The sequence below is a fragment of the Athene cunicularia genome, assembly GCF_003259725.1.
Source record: "Athene cunicularia isolate RWA chromosome 2 unlocalized genomic scaffold, athCun1 chr2_part1, whole genome shotgun sequence".
Taxonomy (NCBI): domain Eukaryota; kingdom Metazoa; phylum Chordata; class Aves; order Strigiformes; family Strigidae; genus Athene; species Athene cunicularia.
The window spans coordinates 43,319,519-43,333,737 of record NW_020799095.1 but is presented as its reverse complement, the minus strand read 5'-3'; the positions used below and the strand labels follow the sequence as shown (position 1 = coordinate 43,333,737).

Genomic DNA, 14,219 nt, shown 5'->3' with positions numbered 1-14,219 from the left:
CCCCCCCCCGCAACTTGTGTGGTTCTTTTGTTCCTTGAATGGCACCACTAATATATTTGCATGTTGTAACTATCCATTTACCAAAGTCCTAATATAATTTCAATAACAACCTCGATCTAAACCTCTCAGTAAATCAGACAGCCAGAGACACATGTTAGGGAAAGACACCTTATGTTTGTCAGTTTTATTGAAGGCGTTTCAAACATTTTCATTATCACACATTTCAGAAAACACATTAAAACAAAGGGATTCAATCCAGCTGGTTCAAAGCTTTGTCTATATATAGTTTATGAAAATATTTAGAAGTGCAGCAACATCTCATTTCATTCTTAGTTCTGGCTAATGAGAGTGAGCTGAAAATTCATCAGTAAGCAAAGTTCTTGAATGTTGAAGAAAATATATATTATATATATATACATATACAGGAAGAATTAACTTAGAAAGAATGATTAGTAGTAATACAAACCAACCCTTGGCTCATTGAGTGAAAAAGAAAACATCATGCAAACCATCAGCAAGCAAAGGTCAGAGGTCGTTAGAGGCACAGAAAAGGGGTTTCCCACATTGTCCCTGCAGCAGAGTCACAGTTTCCAATGATCACTTTTGTGACTATGCAACTGGGCTCATATTACTAGCTGCAACATCACAAAAATGACACTGGCAACCGCTAATTAGCTGGCAAAATAAGAATTTGTCCATTTTTAAAGTGAGCAGTGTTAGTAAATGCCATTGCACACAGCGAGAAGTGATAGCATAATAGATATATATTTTAAGCAAAGCCCTCACATGTGATGCTAATTATCTTTTAGCTTAGCAGTCCCTCTTTAAAGTGTAAATGTGCTCCCTCTGGGCTCAAGAAATATTTAATTACACATATCAGTGCATGACTAACAAGCTAGTCCAGAGCAATAATGATTGGTCTATTGTTCAAAATGAAATTAGGACTCCAGAAGCATTTAAAACTGACCAGTGGTTTCTGTAGTAGCCTCGCCTCTCAGGGACTGTTTTTTTGCACAGAATTTTTAAATATCTAGAATAATCTCTTATTGGCAATTTATACCTACATTGTGAAAGTATGATAGATTATTCTGCAAGGTTTAATGTATCTGCTAAATGCAAAATCATCTAAAACACTGTCTGATACATAGTAACGAGAAATGTAAGCTTTAAGTTTTCAAAGAGACTTGCAAAATTGACTTCAATAAAAATTTTAAGGTCCATATTTCCACAGACTCTGGGCAAGGTAATTTTGGGAATCCAATTTTTCTTGGTGATGAATTATAAAAAATAGAGGGTTGGTTATGTATATGCTTAATTTCATATATGTATGTGAATATATAAATATACACACATATCCATATATATATATACAAACACACTGAATGCACATAAAACCAGATAGATTAAAAGAAATGATAGCAGCCCCTTCCTAGCAGTACCCTATTACGAGTATGGTAGCACTGTCAGACATTTATTCTGGGGGCTTTATGACTCAGCTGTCATAATCCAGCAGAGTTTGTACTTTAAATATGAAGCTTCAGGTGCAAAACATGTATTGTATAAATGAATTCCATATACATTATTTTAGCAATAGTTCATTAGGATTTTTGTCATTAAAACCCAGCAATATCAGATGACCAAGAAAACTGAGATTCATAGACCAGCTATTGTGCATGCCAAAATTCCTTTTCAGGCGGAATTTTACTATGCATTCAGTATTATGAGTTCATTGTACAAAATCTGCATGTAGCAAATGATTACAGTACCCTACACTGGACTGTGAATACATATGAAATGAACACTCAGAATTCAATTAAATCTTAACAGGTTCATTCCCATACTGGCTTTAAATACAAAGAATGGCAGCTCCACTGCTTTTCTCATCTAGTTATAATTTTTCTTTTTCAAAGTAGTGCACAACACTTCTTCAACATGGCTATTTAACCCTTACACAATGTCACTCTAAGAAGTGCTTTCTTGGTGATGTGAACTGTGACTTACTGTAGATCTAACCCTGCAGTTCATGCAGGGACCTCAATTCTTACTTGAAGCAAGTCAGAGTCGAGGTGTTCCGAACTTCAGATGTCCTGGCTCTACAGACTCATTTATAGTCTAGTTAGAACTGCTAGCAGATCTCCCACTACCAAAGGAGCAAAGTCAGATGCTGTGTTTGCTCCGTGCTGCAGCCTTGCATGGCTTAATGGAACCAATTCAGAATTTTCACTACAGAAATTCACTACAGGCAACTTCCTTCGTTGGGAAAAAAACAAACAAACAAAAAACCAAAGGGAAAAAAATCTATAAAAAACACATTGAAGTTTGGAGAAGAAAACCTTGAAAATTCAATTACAATTTCAACTCCTATGGCCGTGCTTCCTTCCTCCACTACTGCTTTTGTGTTGCGACTCTGTAGCATATCCTTATATTCTTACCTAGCCATAGCTCCTAGTGACTCAGTACAGCTGTACTCCGTTACTTGACCTGCACCATGTTAGATGACTCCCTGCTTTGAAAAGCTTTGCATTATGGACAGGAATACTGATGGATGTAGGATGGCATTTAGTCCTAAATTTTTGAGGGTCAAATCTTGCCAACAGACAACTGTGCAACCAGCTCCCGTTGGATATAAGCCAGCTTCTCCCCTCAGGTGCAGATGCATAATTCCGACTGGCATCTGTCGGAGCTCCCAGCACTTATTGGAAGAAACAAGTTTGGACCTTTTGAGCACTGAGCCCCTTACAATCACTTGGGGGGGGGCGTGGTGTTGTAGATAATATGGTAGTACAGAGAGGGAAACATGCGATCCCACAAGCCACTTGTGAATTGAGAACCAACTCCCCAAACCTCCCGGAGATTCTTTTCATTAATCATAAGCGCATCACTGTGGATTAGCTGATACATGCTAACACCTACACATGATGCACTGGGCATGGTTTGCAATCAAATGAAGATTATTTCACTCCAGTATTTATCATGCATGGCTTTAATTTTGAAATTAAAATTTAGATAGACACAGCAAACATTAGAGAAGGTGGCAAGGACTTTCATAGGTTTTGCCTTTGTATATTTGTATTTTAAAGCCACATTTACTTTCTTTAAAATTCCAGAGGGCATGCTTTGTCAACATTTTCATCTGCTTTCTCAAATTCCCACCTTCCTGTAGCCAAAGAAGGTCTAAAGACCTCACTGTTAGATCCTTATGAGCAAACGCTCCCACAGGAATGCCATTATTACCATACGTCTCCATTGCAATTTTTTTTTTCCCAACTGTGCTCATACTACATGATTTATTTGTAAGATTCCTGCAGTAAGGATCATAGGGGAGCCAAACAAAATGCCTGGAAGTTGCAGAATGTATAATTACTTGGAAAACAAAGAAATACAAAGGCACTGAAGAGCTGTACAAAGGGAGGAAAAGTATTGATCTCTAAATGGGAAATGAGTATATCTCAAAACCAGGCAACATCTACGTGTGAGGCAACACTAAACATCAATCTACTGCAGATTTTTGTGTTAGTTTAGCATTGTGGCATCACAGGCTGAGGAACCCCCTTTCAAACCAGAAATATTTAAAGGACAATTAAAAGGATGATACCTCAGTTCGGTATCATCTTAGACAACCTGTCATACTTTGTGCTTTACCTGCGGAAATCCAGAAGTGATCTTGTGGAAGCAGGAACCCTCTGATCGTTCCAGCTGAGGAAGTGGAACTGTGTCACTGTGCGGGTCTCATTTGTCTGCAGGTTCTTCAGGTAGAAACTCCTCACAAGGAAATCCTCACACCAGATGTGCTCAGAGACAAGGTTTACCTACACCCCACAGGAAAGAACAAACAGAGATCAGCAATTTCAGTTGCAAGCCACGTCTTCAGGACTGCAGGTGTAAGACATCTGGGATGAAGGAACTGCATGAGTTTTATTTTTATTAGCAAATTGGCCATTTCTGGGATTTTTTTTTTCCTTAACGTAGCAGTCAGTGCAGTTGTCAGGAAGGGGTTAGCTGCCATTGCCATTTTATTGAAAACATAAAAAAAATTCTTGACAGTTTTAATGCAAAAGAAAAAAAATCACTAAATTGAAATATTTTATCGTTATGTGAATACAAAAGACACTGCCTTAAAATATGTTTTTAAAAGACTGCCGGTCACTTTCTACTTGGAAATGCCCACAATGCATTGCCCAGGCTGCTCTCAGTGGTCTTAAAAATCTGAGTTGAATTCACATGAGAAGTGAAAAGTCTGTTTCTTCTGCTGTGTAGCAACATAAGCATTAAAAAAATGCAGCTTATTTTTAGAGTTCATCTTTCAGAAAATGTGTTTGTTCACATTTTAGTTTAAATAACAGTATTTCTTCGTACTTCCCCACTCTTTGTATTTGGCATTGTGGTATTATTTTCTTCCTCTACTCAGCTGGACGACTGGAAAAATCTGACAAACACTGCCAATGGTACATTTTGACAAAATGGGGGATATGATATTTTGAGCTAGAAATGTAAAGCAAAAAATACAAATATGTATTTATTGTTGTGGCTGAGGCAAAAGGTAAAAATAGATAGCATTAATTAGCTGTATAGAGGCTTTTCCACAAAGATATACATATGGTTTTCCTAAGGCAAAATTCACTAGTTCTAAAAATACTATTCTCCTATAAAATATAAAGACACAGTTTCACATTTCAACCACTTGCAAAACCGCTTGAAAAACAAAATCGTCCTTTTTCATTGTAGTACTTGGCTCATTATTTACTAGTTTGTATTCAGCAGAACGTACCTTGCTATTAAAACTGCACTTGATTTTTTCTTGCAAATCTAAAACTAGTCGAAGGCACATGAGGAGTATTTAAGAGCCCTGAGCAAAACCTCCAGGTTAGATCAGCTTAAACACCATTTTGCCCCCTATGAAAACAAGCCGTACACTTACTGTCACGTTTGCAACCAGATACTTTGTTTAGGTACCTCATAGATGTGGTAGAGGTTTGACCCTTCGTCTGGCCAATAGTGGTAGCACTGTTTGACTCCGTTTTCTGCGAGGGGTGTCAGCATGACAATAACGACACAGCCGTTCTCCCAGACCATCTGCAGACAAAGAAAGACACCGTGGCCACATTGTGACTGCCTAATTACTGCGTGACATGTATAATTACTGCACTCAGACACACAATCAAAATTTATTCCATTCACAGGAAATTTATTTCATTTTCATTAGACACTTTTACTCTGCAGCTGCTTTCAAATCCCTGAATAAACTGGCACCATATTTTGTAGGCATCCATGAAATATTAAAGAATTTCCAGCGATTTCAATTCGGGTTTTCCACAAAATCTCTCCTCGTTCCTGGTACCGTGTTCAGCTGCTTTTCTGTCAAACTTTTAGATCCACAAAGGGAACATTGAATGATGCTTGCAGCTATTTGGGATCTGATATTTAATACTAAAGCAGTGTAGACCTACTAAAGTCTCATGCACTGAAACCTGTTTGTGTCCTCAGCCCTCTTACTTTTCACAGTTTGCCATGTAGCAAAAGCTACCAAACTGCTGCGTTGCTGAAACAATCATAAAAGTTGCAGCTGAAAAACAGTAATGAGTAAGAAACAAGAAAAACCCAACCCTAATGTGCATGACTATCTTTCTTCCTTTCTTCCTTTCCCTTTCTTTCTTTCTTTCTTTCTTTCTTTCTTTCTTTCTTTCTTTCTTTCTTTCTTTCTTTCTTTCTTTCTTTCTTTCTTTCTTTCTTTTTCTTTCTTTCTTTCTTTCTTTCTTTCTTTCTTTCTTTCTTTCTTTCTTTCTTTCTTTCCTTTCTTTTTCCTTCTTTCTTTCCTTCTCTCCTTGCTTTCTTCCTCTCCCTTTCCCCCCCTTTTCTTCTATTTTCCTTTTCTTTCCTTTTTCTCTTCCTTTTATTTTTCTTTCTTCATTTTTTGAATTCTTCCCCCCCTGCCCCCCTTTCCTGTTTTTTTTTTTGTTTTTTTTTTTTTTGAAGGTAGGAGGGAAGCCCAACTCCTGCCGCAGACCGCGCACTCACAGAGCACAGGTACAGCAGGAACAGCGGAAAACAGTGTATCTTCACTGCCAGAATGATCACTTAATAATTTAGACCAGCTACAGGGTAGGATACAGGAATCCAATGCATTCTCAACTAAAGGATTTGTGGATGTCTCCCACAAACAGCAGAACACGCAATGATGTTCTGGTCTGGCATATCTCTGTTCCAAACACAGCCCATGGCTGAATAAAAAGGCTCCTATGAATTAATACCAAGCAGCATAATCACTAAAAACTGTTATTATTATGCTGTACATTGATGTTATATTTGCATACAACTTTCATTGTCTTTTTGCTAGCATATAAAATTACTGAATGAAGAGTAAACTGCTCTTTTTGTGAAGGGTTATGTTTATTTCACAGAAATATTTATAAGCAACTGTATTGACATGTAAATTTTGTAAACAAAAAAGGCCTTTGTCTAAACTGTGCAAAGATGAGATGATACATTCAATTCAAGGATTATTTTTTTTTAATTACATATCAAATAAAAAGGTTTCCCATTCATGGATAATGATGTTGTCTTCTCTTTTAAGAACAGCTTGCCTATAGAGAAACAAATAAGATTTTTCTTCCTTTTTTTTTTTTTTTCATTTTGCAACATAATTAAAATAACTTTTAAAACCAGCTTAGAATTATTTAGAAAAATGAATCTAGGGTTTGCACAGAATAGGGTTATTTATAATTTTGAACAGAAGTGAGGAAAAATTACTATTGAATGGGACAAATAAAAATAATCTTCCTTATCTTTTTTTTTGCTCCCCTTTAAAATATTTTTAAACTAAAAACTCTGTAATCCACTCATCCTCCTGTCAAAACTCACAGTGGCACAAAACCAGCAAAAATACTTTAAGATGATAGATGATTTATTTTATAGACAAATGTAGATTTGTCATTTCTATCTTTTTTGTATTGCATTTGTTTCAGGCCACAGCTGGGCACCTTCTCTGTATGTAACATGACACAGATTTCATTCATTCTAACGAAGTTTCACGTTTTTCAGTCAGCAATCAGACTAAGATAAGAATTCAAAACATGTATCTTACTTTAAAACTAGCCTCACTAAATCAGTACTTTCATCACATAACAATTTAATGTGCCTCTAGAAGGTATAGAAGCTCATTGAAGCCATTACGAAAATGAGGAGAAACACAGTTTTTATGAGTGTAATAAAAATACAATGATCTAGACCATAAACTAATCATCTAGCACTCTGCTTGTGCCACCCAAGTGTAACATTATAAAAGCCCACTCGTTTAGAGAGGAATCCTTACAGTTTGGCAACCCTGTTCATTGGTTCAAAGATGCAGCATTTCATTAGAGAGAGGCTGTCTGCATCTCTGAAGATTTCATTAAGCATAAATCCAAATGAAAGTTAATTTAAACAAACAATTTCAAAGTTACTCTGGGGCATAATATTTCTTTTAGGTCATTGTGTGAAAATGTAGAAGTCAAATCTACTAAATCAAGAAGGCAATACAATCTAGTGCTGTCATCCCTGTTACAAGAAATTGTCACTGCATCTCCTGTGTTTACCATTGAGACGGGATTTTCACTAAGACTCACAGCCTGTGACTGGAGGACTACAGCATTTTCTGTTTTCTTGATAACTTAAGTATTAGACCACCAGGTTGTTATCTGGATTTCTTCCACATAACACAGAAGCAGGAAGATTCAAAGGTAGTTCACAAAGTTTTATACTGTTGCCTGTTCACCACCCCATCCTTAATTTGGTGATGGGTTTTTCAGAAGCCACATCTCCCAACACCTAACACTGCTGTTCTCAGAGTGTCTAGACATAGCCATAAACTAGAAAGAGGCCCCAAGGAGTGTGTATTTGTAATTAATGAAGGAACAGGTAGCACAGACCTGGTCTGCATAATCCCAGTACATCAAGTGCCTCTGGTTACCAAAGAGATATTACAGGCTGGCTGTATGAGGTTCAGTTGCAAATCCATTGTAATTCACGTAATTCTGAATTTTATATGCTTGCACAATAGAAAGTAAGTCAATGTATGTAATATAAGAATAAAGAGAGTATCAGGTTCTCAGGGCAGAGATTTTTCTTTACAGACAGAGCCCAAGAAAATTAAGCCTTAAGACTCTAAGTGTCTATAAAACCTAAATATATTCTATATATTATATACATATATATATTTATAATATGTAAAACTAAACTTATTCAAATAACTTAGCACAGGCAGTTTCATGTTTGCAATTTACAGTAATACTTTCAGAAGGAGAAGAAATGTTGAATGGAGTCTTCTGAATAGAAGTGATAAAGTCTGAGTTACATACAGGAGTTCACTACGCATCCTTTGCTGAAGACAGCATATAATTTTGTTTGATGTGTCTACCCTCAGCCTATATGCCTAGAGAGTAACATGTTAATGATCTTTAATGAGGCTCTGTTGTATGCATCATTCTCAAAATGTTTCTTAGACAAGAATAACACCATCCTGATCTATTTATTACAAATTAAAGGCTGAATCCTGGAACCCCAAAACAAGCAGTGCGTTTGACATCCACAGGATTCCCTGTTGATGAAATCCACCACGTGTAGAGAACCTCATGCTGTGGTTACCCAGCATGCCAATCCCATACAAAGGACATACACATTGGGATAAATTATATTTAGTATGAATTACAAAGGTGTACAGAATTTGTTTTTCAAGTAAGGAGAAAAATAAAGTCACAAATAGGAGAATCAGTGCTACAACACTACCACAAATCTGATAAAACACCAGTTTTTGACAGCTTATATTTTAAAATGTCCTTGTTTACTAGCTTGTAAATAAAAGGTTACTATGAATCCCCTTATTTTTTTCAGACACTTGAAGCTTCTTTTTATAATGAATGATCCTCCCCAAGCCCCTTTTTCAGTCATTTTCTTATTTATTTTAGTGATGGGGAAATGACAACATATGTACTCCTACCAGACACTCTTGATGGGGCTGGTGGAGAAGTTTCTAAAATGTGATGATTTAAAAGTAAAAAATAGACGGGATAATCAGTTAAATCCAGCCTGTTCACTAAAAATAACAGGCTAATCACACCAGCTGCTTTCTGGGAGAGATCTCCAGTAAACTAAAGAATTTACCTTTTCAGTCTTTTGGCTTCCCAAATAGTTGATAAATGCAACTATTTGGAAAAACAGACAAACAAGCAAACAAAACCCAAATAATTTCTAATATAATCAAAACTCAACATGAATAAACAAAACTCCTAAAACAGTAACAAAGCAAGGTACTAACTCTTGCTGGATCAGACAATATACATCCCACTACATATCTTGAAAGTAATTAACAGTGAATTCTTTCAAGTTCTCCATGGGAAATAGGAAACATTACATTGAATGGAGACAGTCAGAAAATGGTATTTTCTGGAATATTATAAAACCAAACCCCAATTTTTTTAATGGGTTAAAAAAAAGGCGTGAGTTTTTAACTGAAAATAAAAATAATTGGGGGAAATTTAGCTTTTTGTTATCAACTAGAACTTCACAACGTATGCCAGTCAAAAAGCAACCTTTTTTTGTGAAACCTTGTGGTTGAAAATGACTTATAATTTTGACACGGAAAGGGTCAAATCTGGTACTCAGAGCTGTCATTTGAAGTCATTTGCAAAGCTGTGCCAGGCAGCTAAACAAATCTGTAGGTCAAAAAACCAATGATCAACAATCTATGTTTAATTAAAAAAACTACCTGACTCTTGCACTTGAAAAGACAGCTTCAGTGAGGACTATATATAAAAAACGTGGTTGTCGGACTGGATCCATGTCTTATGTCCTGTTGTTGCAGCAACACTTGTTTGGAGGTTGATGGGAAAGGCAAACACAAGATGACTGTATGTGTTGCAGTAACTTTGCTTTCTCAGAAAGACATAAACTGCTCTTATTCTCAGTAGACTCCTAACTCAAACCAAATTATTAAATTATTTAAATATGAGCGTTATTTAGTATTGTGGTGCTGACAAAACCACGTTAAGGAGGGACAGTCCACCAAAATCACCAGTAATTAGCATTTCACTTCAGTATGGGAAAGGTGGAACCGAAGCAATAAAGGGACGGACATTTTAAAGGGACCACTTCTAAGTACCTTCTCCAACCAGAGCCATAATTAGAAGTGAGCATGGTAAGCACACACTCCTTTACTGAATGCCCATGGAATTCCTAATGCTATATTTATTTCACATGGTTTGACAAGTTACTAGAGCTCTAGGGGCTACTGTTCTGTGCCTATCTCTCCCTTGCTGTTTTTCTTTTATTAAATTAAAATATGCATATTTTACACATTGAATTGCTTTGTGTCACGTTTCATCTGTTCTTCTTTCTGAAGGTGAGAACTGATTACACACACAAGAAGTCCCATTCCAGACAAGGAAAATAAAACTTGGGAATCAAGACTGACTGAAAGCACTGTGTTCTGCAAAGAAGAACAAAATGCAGAAAAATAATTTAATCTGTAAATTAATTTCAGCACTCACAAAACATGCTGAACTGGGAGCACAGAAAACAGCAATTAGAGCAGGGGAGGGTTTGGTACAGTTGTTCTTACTCAGCCTACGGGCTTGGAACGCCGATTTTGCAGGGAGACCATTCAGCTACAGAGACATGGTCTTTTGCCCACTGGGATTTGCCCTTAGAGATCACTGATGACTAATCCTTTTTACACAGGAAACAATCAACTGACAGTATTTTATATGTCTTTTGTTGAATTCAAAAACTGGAAGAGAAAAGCAAATGCTGCCAAAAAGACATGGAAAGATTTATCATGTTCTGAAGACCACAGCCCAGGAATTGGGTTCTTAACATGCTGGTGTGATCTGGGAGGAAAACAACAGTCAGTTTTTTGAACTGAGTCTGATAACATACTGCTGAATATGGGTAGAAAAAAAATAATTCTAAAAATAGTTTTAGATTAAGAAATGCAGGATTGACACCAATGAAAAGCAAATGGCAACTGAACTCCCTGGCTCAGACTAGGGCTCTGGTCTTTACTCTTGGGACTTTTTCTGCACTTTACATTTAATAGTCTTGCAATAAAAATAGAAAATAATCAAAGGAGCAGAGATGAAGTGTCCCCACTTTCCATAATGACAAGAGTAGTAAACCTCCACTCTAGCGAGCTTTCTTTTTGTTTGTTGGCAAAAGATGCCCAGCTTTAACAAGAAGGGTGAAGATAATTCCCATTTTCAAGAGTATTTAATGCATTGTCAAACAGTGGAGGAAAGATGGCGTAATGAAAAGCATGAGTTTGATTCAGATGTAGGATGAAGCACTTTCTCACTCCCTGGACGAGCTTCCTAACCACAAAGAGGCAGCACCTAAGTTTGCCTTCCTGGTCCTGTCTCCGACTCAGTGCTGATCATGAGTGCTATCTGCTCTGTCATCCCTGCCAGACTGGAGCCCTTCAGGGACTAAGGCATCTGGGGAGGTACCTAGTCTCAGCTACAGATCTATTCAGGCAAAAGCCAGGGAATTTTCTGATCCAAGCTACAAGTGTTGATTGTTTTTAATCTCATGACATACTGTTGAAGGTGCTTTGAACCTTACTGAACGTCTGAAAAGTATCATATTTCTCTACTGCTTCTGCAGAAGTTACGTAACATTAATATACTTATTAATTATGTTGGTCATGGAGGGAGGACATCACAGAAAAACAACTAATACTTACAAAATTATATGTCATATATGATTTAATTTCCTAAGGCAACTAATGCATATCCTCTTAAGTCACTTGGCAGGAACTTCCTGATCCCTCCCTCTGTTTCACTTAATATGGTAAAATAAAAAACCATGAAAATGCACTTCCCTCCAACAAGGGTGAGGGAAAGAAGGTCAAATGTGGGTAGATTTATGAAAGCAAGGCATAATGTGGGGTATTTTTCAGAAGGAAAAATTATGGCCTCCTACAGAAATCTCCATTTGGATACAACAAACCTTAGCAGACATGCAATTTATAAAAAATCCATCCTTTTCAGTGCAAGGACAGTTGGTTCTAAATATCCTCTCCTAGGGACAGTTTTTTGCATATTATTATCCCTTGCTTCTTAGAATACTTTGCAAGTTAAGACATGTACTTCATGTCAAATACTTCATGGAATTATAACCCAGCACATACGGAAAATAATAAAATTTTATGCCTCCAGAATTATTCACAACATGGAACTCCTGCTGCGAAAACTTGTTATAGATCAGAAATGTTCTGCATCCTCTTTCTTTTGAATTATGTTCAAAGAGATGTTGAATTTTAATAGCGTTATGTGAAAGACCTGAGTGAAATCTCACTGAAGCTGCTGGACAAAATCATCACCTTTCATTCAAGATAAATGTAAGAAACAAGCAAACTCTTTTATGGAGCTTGATAACTGAAATTACAGAAGTTATCATCAAAAACAAGAGAAACATGAAGCATATGGACCCATGAGTTTCTCTAGAAACTGATATGCTTAATGCAGAGAGGCATTAATCAAGGCAAGATGATTAATCCAGATAAGCAGCAAAAACGTGTAAAAGGAATAAAGAAACCACCAGCACAGCTCGACAAACTAGCATTGTGATCCTGGCAGAAGAAAAGCTGAAAGAGAGGTTGGGGGTAAAAGACTGGGTGAATGAGGTTTCGAAAAAGGAAGTTATTGCCTGTTATTTGATTCTGCCTTTGTTCAAGGAAATAAAACTCTGTACCTTCTTTGTAAATAAAATGGAACTGTATCAAAGCAAAACCTTATCCTAAGGATGAATTCTCTTTCCAGCTGAGAAGAAAACAACTCACAGACCTGGCAAATTGTTTAACCACTCAGGTAAAAATGGATTAATGCATGTGAGGAGAGGCATCCAGTTTTCAAGAAAGGGAATCGTGAGGTGGAATTCCCACTGAACCAAAATAGAATCAATGAAGGAGGTATCTCTCAGAAATAGTAATTGGTAAAAAGAGATGAAAACAAGACCAGATGAAATTAAAAGAAGGCTTAAATCAGCTGGAGGCTTTTCAAAATTAATTAAAGTAGTAGCTGGAAAATTTCCAGAGCGGTCTAAGAGATGACATGCAGGCAGAGATGAAATCTCTGCTTGAGCTGCAAACACAGAGTATCCAGACAGATTAGGAAGCCCTGTGGCAAAACAGATCAATGAGATGACTGACAACACAACTCCTGCAGGCTAGAAAGTTTTCAAAGAAATAGGTAAGCCAGGAAAGTTGGAACTAACTTGGCATTTGCTGACTTAGAGGAGCTATGCCAAGTATATAAGGAGCTGGAGAAGTAAACTGGAGGGACACAGACAACTGTGCAAGTCTGATGCCTGGAAGTGGTCTTACACCATTAAGAAAAGCCACAGTAAGACTCTTGGCTTTTTTATCATTATTATTTTCACAACATACAGAAATTTGAACACCATTTGAAAATGACCAATATACAGGAGTTTGGACTATCTCCAGCTCAAAGGCTGCATCTTTGAAAGAAAAACTTCCATCAAACTGATCTCTCTCAGGTCAACATGAAAACTCAAATGAATAGAAAGGTGTACAGAAAATGCTGAATCTAGTGGCTCAAGTTAGATGGTACCTAATAACAATACCTGCTCTTCTTCCTCACCTTACCAAAAAGGATATAATCTTCCAAGAAGTGGTCACTAGTGAGATGACTGAAACTGGTCCCCCTCCAGTTCCATAGTGGTACTAGGCATGGATCTGCTAAACAAGACGCGACTGGACAAAGCATCATCAATATTTCCTGAAAAAGCTTTGCCCAGTTTGGGAAAGACAACACACTGATATGACCACGATCTCTGTTCAGATCTGAGCAACTTGGAAACAGTAAATGAGAATTTGATTGCTAAGTGTCTAATAGCACTTGCACAAAAATACTGGGCAGTGGATCAACATAACAGGTTTTAGAGGGGTGTGCCAATAAAACTAGGAAAAAAGATTATCCAAAGCTACATTGCCTGTTTGGTCTTAAATAGAGATAATGGATGTGACCACATGATCATGTAGATGATGGACGTGAAGAGCAGCAGACACTGCAGAGCTGTGTTAGAGCTAGGCACCTCATGAGCTCCTTTTGGAAGGAGCTTCCTCCAGACGCATGTGTAGCCTTCTCTTTCACCAACTGGCATTTGGTCTGTTGGACCACTGAACAGTTGGTCTAAAGTAAAACCTACAAAGTAAGTAGTGTGACATTCTA

At 37.1% G+C, this 14,219-nt stretch overlaps 1 protein-coding gene across 1 annotated transcript in view; it reads right to left on the bottom strand.

Moving 5' to 3' along the window:
- The window catches only part of PTPRN2 (protein tyrosine phosphatase, receptor type N2), a 616,207-nt gene that overhangs the window by 30,442 nt on the left and 571,546 nt on the right, over positions 1-14,219 (bottom strand). The window contains exons 18-19 of the mRNA XM_026843491.1: positions 4,954-5,073; positions 3,643-3,809 (exon numbers count right to left, since the gene is read on the bottom strand). Coding sequence (XP_026699292.1) covers positions 3,643-3,809; positions 4,954-5,073 — 287 coding nt within the window. The remainder of the gene's footprint in view (positions 1-3,642; positions 3,810-4,953; positions 5,074-14,219) is intronic.